This window comes from Cryptococcus neoformans, chromosome 2 (genome assembly GCF_000149245.1).
Source record: "Cryptococcus neoformans var. grubii H99 chromosome 2, complete sequence".
Taxonomy (NCBI): domain Eukaryota; kingdom Fungi; phylum Basidiomycota; class Tremellomycetes; order Tremellales; family Cryptococcaceae; genus Cryptococcus; species Cryptococcus neoformans.
This window is the reverse complement of record NC_026746.1, coordinates 1,205,200-1,212,441: the sequence shown is the minus strand read 5'-3', so window position 1 is coordinate 1,212,441 and position 7,242 is coordinate 1,205,200. Positions and strand designations below refer to the sequence as shown.

The following is a 7,242-nucleotide window of genomic DNA, read 5'->3' as shown; positions in this document are numbered from 1 at the left end:
AACATGGACTGTGGTCGGAGGATGGTCTGGAAGTCAAGAGCAACATCGACTTTGTCGGAAAGCTTCTGGTAGTAAGTCGCTTGGATGTTACCGTCGGGCTGGAGATGGCCGGTAGCTGTCCAGCTGGGGACGAAGGGGGAAGGAAGGCCAGGGGCGGTAGGGGTAAGGGCAGCAACGGGGTTGGGCAAGGAGGTGAGCTTGGCGACATAAGAGGTTGCGGTCTGAAGGATGGCGGGTTCGGGGTATTGGATCACAGTCTCGAAACCAAGAGAGAGTCGGGGAGAGACAGAATGGAGGAGGGAAGCCATGTGGATACCGGTAAAGTCGAGGAGGTTGGGGTTGATGGATTTCCAGGAGAAGGTGTAGTGGTCTCCGATGTGGTCGTGTTCGAACTGAACCATGGTGTGGCCAGGCTTGTCGGTAACCTGAGCCTGGACCTTGGAAAGATCTCGGGCGGACCAAGTTTGGTTGGCGCGCATGGTCAGAGAGCCGCTACCGTCGAGACCGCCTTGTAAGAAAGTCTGCGGCAAATTAGTCTTCCGTCGTCTACCTTTTTTTCCTCTTGCCTCTCGACGTACCTTGGCATTAGCAAAAATGACACCAAAGTTGTAAGCGGCGGGCCGGGTGGTGGATCCGAGAGAGAAAGAATGTGTCAACTGGAAAGCAGGGTTACCAGAAATGACCTTGGCCACATCTGCTCTGGCACCGTCAAACATCCAGTTGGCGAGTTGCACCTCTGCCGCCATTGTCAGCCGTTCCGGGCCATTTTTTCGCCTTTATCCTCCTAAACTCACGCTGCACATCCCTGGTCAAGTTCTCCACAGTACCGGGCTGGACCAAACCCATGTTCTCCTTCCAGCCGTGGAATCTGGCATAAGTGTTCAAAACGGGGCCGGAAACGGGGTGGAAGACGTTGGCGACAGCATCGAGGTACGGTGTGAATGCGCTGGGCCCAGCAGGCTTCTCTGTGGGGATGGACATCGTTTTTTTGGGTGGATATAGGATATAGAAAAAGAAGGTGATTTGTATGGTGAATTGAGAATTCTTCATTTGCGTGAACAGCCAGCGTCACCGGGCGAAAATCGGAAATATTTACTGTGGCACCTCCTATTCTATTTCATCATATAAACTTTACATCCACAAAGGACATTCACATCTATATCAGGCATGCCCCAAACAGCACCCCAGCAGCTGCCGGCGCCCACAACAGAAGCACTCGCGTTTTCCGCATCTCTCTTCACCTCTTCCATCGCGAACTGGATCCCGCCAAATTTTGGAGTCACAAAGTCGGAGACTGAGAAACAGGCAGATTTTGAACATGCCCTCAAAGAAGAAAGAGGCGGCAGACTGGGTTTAGGGCATCCGCTGATCGATGCTCCGAGGAAATCTGGTGATCCAAGAGGCAGTAGTGGGTTGGCGGGACTGAGCAAAAAGCTGGGAAACGATAAGAAGAACAAGGACAAAGAAGATGGTGGAAGTCTACCACAACAACAGCCACAAGACGAGGACGAAGAAGAATCCCGAGTCAAGTCAGTGGGCAAGGGGAAGAAGAACGTAAACGGTGTGTTCGACATGTTTGGTGGTAAAAAAAAGCGAAAAGCCGAGCAGCAAGTCCATCCTCTGGCGCAACAACAACAGCAACAAACACCACCAACACCATTATCAAAAGCCTCTACGCCGTCTCAAGACCACGGAGAGCAAGAACAACCGTCATTATCTAATTCCCAGCCACCCGTGATCCCTCCAGAACCATCAACGCCCCCGCCTGCATCTTCCCCAGGCGGCTCAGGGGTATTCCCTTTCCAAGGCCCTTTGGCATTAGAATCGCCCATGGCGAAGATGATGATGGAAAAGCGATTAAGGAGGAAGAGGAGAGCGGAAGAGGTGGATCAGGAGGAAGAAGAGCGTTCGGGCAGTAAAGAAGGATCTCAAAGCCTGCTGGAGAGTCAAACAAATACGCCGAGTAAGAAGCAAGACCAAGGGCCGAAATCAAAGACCCAAATACGGAGAGAAGCTAGGAAGCGTGCAAAGCTCGCCCAGTTGCAAAGTGCAGAGTAGATGTAGAAAGTAGATCTGTTGTTTTGCTAGCTATAATGTGTACCGCTACATCATGACAACTGTACCGTAATCCCGAAATCCTTATGGTTACAAACTAATCTACATCCGCTTGTTTAACCATTCTCCCCATTTGCCTTGTTTATCCATTTGTCCTTCTCTCTCCCGCATTCTCCGCTCCACCTCTTCCTCGGCAACTTCTTCCAACTCTTCCTCATCTACACTCCATTCTCCCGGCCGATCCCACCCTTCAAAGTCATCCTTTGCCTTGTTCACCTCTTCCTCTTCTCTCTCTCTCGCTCCCGTTGATGTCAGCGAGACGTCGTGTGAAGAAGGATTAGCTGATGAGGAAAGGTAAGATAGAGGAACGTTGTTGGTGATCGATGCCAATGGGTCATGCTCATAAGACTGGCGATTACCGACAGAAGAGTGTCGAGTGTGGGAAGGGGCTATAAGAGGTTCGGCAGAGTCATCTGTAGTAATAGGTTTTCCTTCCGCGTCTAGCTCAACGGTAGAGGATATCGATTTCTGATACTTGTGGAACGAGTACAAGGCGATACCTATGTCTGGTTAGCGGGTGGCTCTCAAAAGCAAAAGTGAAAAAGTACTCACCAGTGATAGTGATAACCACTCCAATGATGTTGAATGTTGTCAACTGATCTCCAAACACCCAAGCCGATATGGAGATTGTTGACACTTCCTTAAAGATACCCGCAATCGAAAGCGGAACAACGCCGGCCCGCTGGATGACACTGTTTGTTGTTAGTTACTTTCACTTATAACCTGAGGACGAAGCCTACAAGTATTCACTCGCGACCATCGCGAAAGCCAACGTCCCCGGCAACACAATGACACCACCAGTCTCTATCGCCCTCCAGCCTTCAAAGAACTCACTCCTCAGAATCCCAAACCACCCTTCTACAATCATGCTAGCAATTGCTAGTGTCACTGCCATTAGCGGTGCCAGCCAAAAAATAGTAGCAAAAGGGTTTGAAAGCCCCATCGCCTTCTTGTGCATCACCAGCTCTGTCAACGCCCAGCGTAAACCACCAAGAGCGGAAGCAGAAAAGACCATCAGGATACCTGGGATAGATACTGTGGTAGTGTTGAAAACCATGCAGAAGACACCAAAGGAGATGAGGGAGATGACCGATATGAGACGAAGAGAGTAGGTTTCGAGGCGAAAGGCAAAGGCGAAGATGAGGACGAAAATGAGCGTCGAAGACTTGCACATGGCTGGTGTAATGGTCAGCGATGGCAGCACCGGTTGAGAATTGAACGCACTGTAGAGACTCAAGGTGATGGTCTTCAAACTCAAATTTGACAGTCCTATATCGCCACCTGTAGAAGCCGCTGTAGGCAAGATCTTTGTCCTATAATTTTATTAACTGTGACTCGCGCTTCAACACAGCACTAAGCGACTCACAGGTAGTCACCCCTCATGGGTCTCTCTTTGGGCCTAAACTTGTCGGCCCAAATTATTCTGATCAGCGCGGCCAGCGCAAACTGTACAATCATATGACAAGCTGTCACGAATAATGGATATTGAAAGTTGTAGTATTGCGGTGAGAACATCCACTTGTTGTAGAGAGATAAAAGGGTCGCAAATGCATACCTATATGGGCACCAGTGGTTCAGCATGGGTAAAAAAGGGACTAGAGAAGGGCGGACCATGTTAAGATGAATGTCCCGGTCACAATGGCATTCCTCCACCACAAAGCCTTCTTCATAGCCAACGTCGCATGTCGATGCCCTTCGTGTTGATGGTTAACCCCGTCTATACTCGTTCCATTTCGCTCAAACGTCGGATCTCTTGGAAAGGACGATTTTCCTTTTTGATATCCATTAGGGTCAGCGCTATATGTATGCCCGTTTTGGGAATAACCAGGAGGGGCATCGAATGAGGTGTCTTGGACGGATACAGGATCGTAGACGGCGGGACGGCTTGGGCCAGAGATTGATTCCGTGTCTCTGTCCATGGTGGCGTTGCTGAAGACGAGCTGGAGAGAAGCGATGGACAGTGTATATACGATGGATTGGCGTTGGGCTATGTTGACATGAGTGGGATGCTGAGGGACGGGGAAAAAAGAAAAGCCGATATAGAGAAATGCAGATGCGTGTTCCGCCCAAGCCAAGAGCCAAGACGCGTCTAACCTCGCTACCGAACAACGTGCTGATATTTTCGGAAAACACGTTTATAGCCATAGTTAGTAACTGGCGGTCTAATGAACAGTAACAATTTGGACAGCTAAGCAATAGTCCATTGGATTTGGAAGTAATACAATTCATGCATCAGACATTAAACCATAAAAAAGACCGTTCGTCACATGTCAAGAACCCTCGAAAGAACTTAGAATAACAAATCCTCTTCCGCACCTTTTGGTCTCGGAATATCCGTCTGGTATCCACCAGCACCTCCGTGTCCAAATTCGAGGTCACCAAGCTGACCATATGGGTCATCGTTCTCCGCCCTGTCTCGTTGCATCGAGCCTGCTCCTGGGACTGTGTTGGGCAGTGCAGACGTGGGAGACGTTTGGGATACGTAAGAGGTAGGTCGGGCGGGTAAAGAAGGGGCGATGGAGCGGGAGAGGGACGGGAGGCCGTAGGATGTGATGAGGTGTCGTTTGGAGGACGCGTTGAGAGCCGGAGATTCAGGGAGGTATTTAGGCTTGGCCGTGCGGATGAATGTCTAAAAAACAAAAACTGTAAGCCCAAGTTGGATGAGAAGCCAGATGCGGCTTACATGGGGGTTCTTGTGGTAGATACTTCCGAGAGTTCCGGTATGCAAAAGCAACTGGTCAAGCATACCCTTGTCCATCCTATCGGTCTCGGTGGAGATGGGGGGCTTCTCAGCAAGGACGATGTCCCTAGCTGCTGCCGGGTCGGCAGTAAGTAATCGCCAGTACATGAAGCCCTACGTTATGGTCATTCATTAGAGCAAAACAGTAGAAAAGACAATGTCACATACTCGGTCTCGTAAATCAGGATTCTCTGCTTCTTCCGTAGCCAACTTGAGCACTTTTGGCAAGAGCTCTTGCGCAACAGTAGGTCGTCGAATGAAGAGCTTGACAACAGCGGTAAGCAAGGCCAGCTGCACTTCCGCGGGCTCCTCTTTGAAAGTAAATGCAAAATCTTCCAACAGCTCTTCGCTATTGTTGATCCTGTCTGCATACTGCCCCACAATCCATATCATTGCCGCCTTCGCCTCGGGCTCATCCAACACATCCAAGTTCTCACATAACGTCCCAATGATACTCTCATATTGGTTGGGGTAACGCCGGAAGATATCCTTGATGACGACAATCGCTTCCTGTACGACATAACTGATCTTGGTGTGCATCAACCCCAGGAGCGTGTTGATGCATTCGTCCGCAGCGGGAGCAATCTTGATTGCCAGTCTGCCAATCGATCTCACCGCCTTTCGCACAAAGTCGACATCCACCTCGGAGGCGTACTCCTTTAGCTCGGCAAGCACTTCTGAGACGTTTTCTTCTCGGGTGAGGCGGTACATGATTTCGAGTTTGGCAAGCTTGACGTAGATGGGGTCATTGTATTTGCAGAAAAAGACTTTGACTTCATTTTGGAGAATGGCGGGTCGGCGTTGGATGATGAGGAGGATATTTCGGAGACCGACGTATTGCACTTCCGAACCGGACGATAAAAGGGTTACTAAAACTCTTGTCAATGCGATCCAGATTATTTATTACCCATCACAGCTCACCTAAAGGCGGACCCATTTTCCTCTCCAAAGCCCTAATCAGCCCTTCATCCTCCATATAGTTCATCAGGTACAAGATAACTTTGATGGTAGTCAACACGACGGCACTATTGGCGTGCTGAAGCCTGACTGATATTCTCTCGGCGAGCTGCTCAGCTTCCATATGTGACTGAGGTACAAATGAGAGAAGCGAATCGAGGATGTAGATTTGACCCCATCTTTCAGTGATGTCAGCAAAAGCTACGAGGATAGATTGAGAACAGACTCACTCGGAACATTCGCCGAGTGCGGCAATGAGCTTTCCGGCCACATTGACATTCAATTTGAGGACGATGTCGTCACCTCTATCAGAAATCTCAACAAGTGCAGCAACGCAGTTGGCCACGACAGTGGGGTTGTGATCGGCAAGCAAGTCTCTGCTTTTAAGGTCAACCCTCCATCGCTAAAATCTCTCATATGAGAAGGTGTTTTACCTGAGCATGCCCACGAATCCTTCTCTCTCAATTACTCGCCTTCCAGCTTCTGATGCATAAAGCTTTGCCACCCTACAGAACTATCAGCACATACGCTTTTCCCCCGAAAGCGAATACCCAACTTACGCAATAGCAGCAGTTTTACGAACATAAGGATCCTGGTCTTGCAAAGCATGCCTTAAAGGATCAACAAGCGCTTGGACGATAATGGGCAGAGGTATAGAAGACATGGTACGGATGGCAAGCCCTCGGATAAGGGGATTACGGTCAGCACAATCCTAAATGATCATCAGCACAAGAGCAGTACAGCAAAAGAATGATGCGTACGGTAAGGAAACTAGGAATAGCGCCTTTGAGCTCCTCTGGTCTTATACGACCATAGTTCACCAAGTAAAGATAGACCACTACGCAATGAATAAATGGCAATTCAACCCTTTGGCGAGGGACAGGACTTACTTTTCTTGATCTCGAGCACTTGAATAGCCATGCATTGAATCATATCAGGGAATAACGGGGACACTAGGTATAGTATTATTAGCCGTGAGCTTCTCTTCTACAAATCCTTCTGGAAATTGTTTGAGCCCGCATGCTGGGCAAGAGACTTACCATCGTTGCCCATCGTCATATTCGCAACAATCTTCTTCAAGGCCGTCTTCTTTCTCAAGAACCCCTTGTCGCGCTTGTCATTTGAGTTACGAAGTTCATCTTTCAGCTCTTGGATCTTCGTCCGGGCTGTATCAAAACGTTAGAACTGTCGTTTCGCGGCGCATGAGACTACAGCGACGACTGACTGAAGAACTTCGCGTCGGCCATGGCGGGCTACGTATGTGACGTGGTACTGTGTCAGGACAAGTTTGTGGACGGTTTTTGCTGGTTTTCGTCGGTGCTTTGTCTACTTGATGGGTTAATATACCTATATGCACCCTGTATGGACTATATGGAAAGGAAAACGCAGTTTGTGAATAGAGTTGTGAGTATAGATTGATTCTGGAGACA

At 49.2% G+C, this 7,242-nt stretch overlaps 4 protein-coding genes; 1 reads left to right on the top strand and 3 right to left on the bottom strand.

Annotated features, from left to right (window-relative positions):
- CNAG_03931 (mitochondrial import receptor subunit TOM40) overlaps positions 1-1,011 on the bottom strand; it is a 1,701-nt gene extending 690 nt beyond the window's left edge. Inside the window, exons 1-3 of the mRNA XM_012192168.1 lie at positions 795-1,011; positions 579-736; positions 1-521 (exon numbers count right to left, since the gene is read on the bottom strand). The exon at positions 1-521 is cut by the window's left edge and continues 169 nt beyond it. Coding sequence (XP_012047558.1) covers positions 1-521; positions 579-736; positions 795-981 — 866 coding nt within the window. The 5' untranslated portion in view covers positions 982-1,011. The remainder of the gene's footprint in view (positions 522-578; positions 737-794) is intronic.
- Positions 1,012-1,130: 119 nt separating this feature from the next.
- On the top strand, positions 1,131-2,136 carry CNAG_03930 (hypothetical protein). XM_012192167.1 has 1 exon: positions 1,131-2,136. Exon 1 carries the CDS (start codon positions 1,168-1,170, stop codon positions 2,056-2,058), a length of 891 nt encoding a protein of 296 aa, XP_012047557.1. The 5' UTR covers positions 1,131-1,167; the 3' UTR covers positions 2,059-2,136.
- Positions 2,023-4,187, bottom strand: CNAG_03929 (solute carrier family 35, member C2). XM_012192166.1 has 6 exons: positions 3,727-4,187; positions 3,482-3,670; positions 3,340-3,428; positions 2,856-3,291; positions 2,668-2,807; positions 2,023-2,615 (listed from the first exon to the last, which is right to left on the bottom strand). Exons 1-6 carry the CDS (start codon positions 4,032-4,034, stop codon positions 2,158-2,160), a joined length of 1,620 nt encoding a protein of 539 aa, XP_012047556.1. The 5' UTR covers positions 4,035-4,187; the 3' UTR covers positions 2,023-2,157.
- Positions 4,188-4,323: 136 nt separating this feature from the next.
- CNAG_03928 (adaptor protein complex AP-1) lies at positions 4,324-7,219 on the bottom strand. The gene is made up of 11 exons (XM_012192165.1): positions 7,038-7,219; positions 6,853-6,978; positions 6,703-6,765; positions 6,574-6,650; positions 6,373-6,524; positions 6,247-6,318; positions 6,043-6,189; positions 5,777-5,991; positions 5,024-5,724; positions 4,799-4,969; positions 4,324-4,744 (listed from the first exon to the last, which is right to left on the bottom strand). Exons 1-11 carry the CDS (start codon positions 7,057-7,059, stop codon positions 4,406-4,408), a joined length of 2,085 nt encoding a protein of 694 aa, XP_012047555.1. The 5' UTR covers positions 7,060-7,219; the 3' UTR covers positions 4,324-4,405.
- Positions 7,220-7,242: the final 23 nt, after the last annotated feature.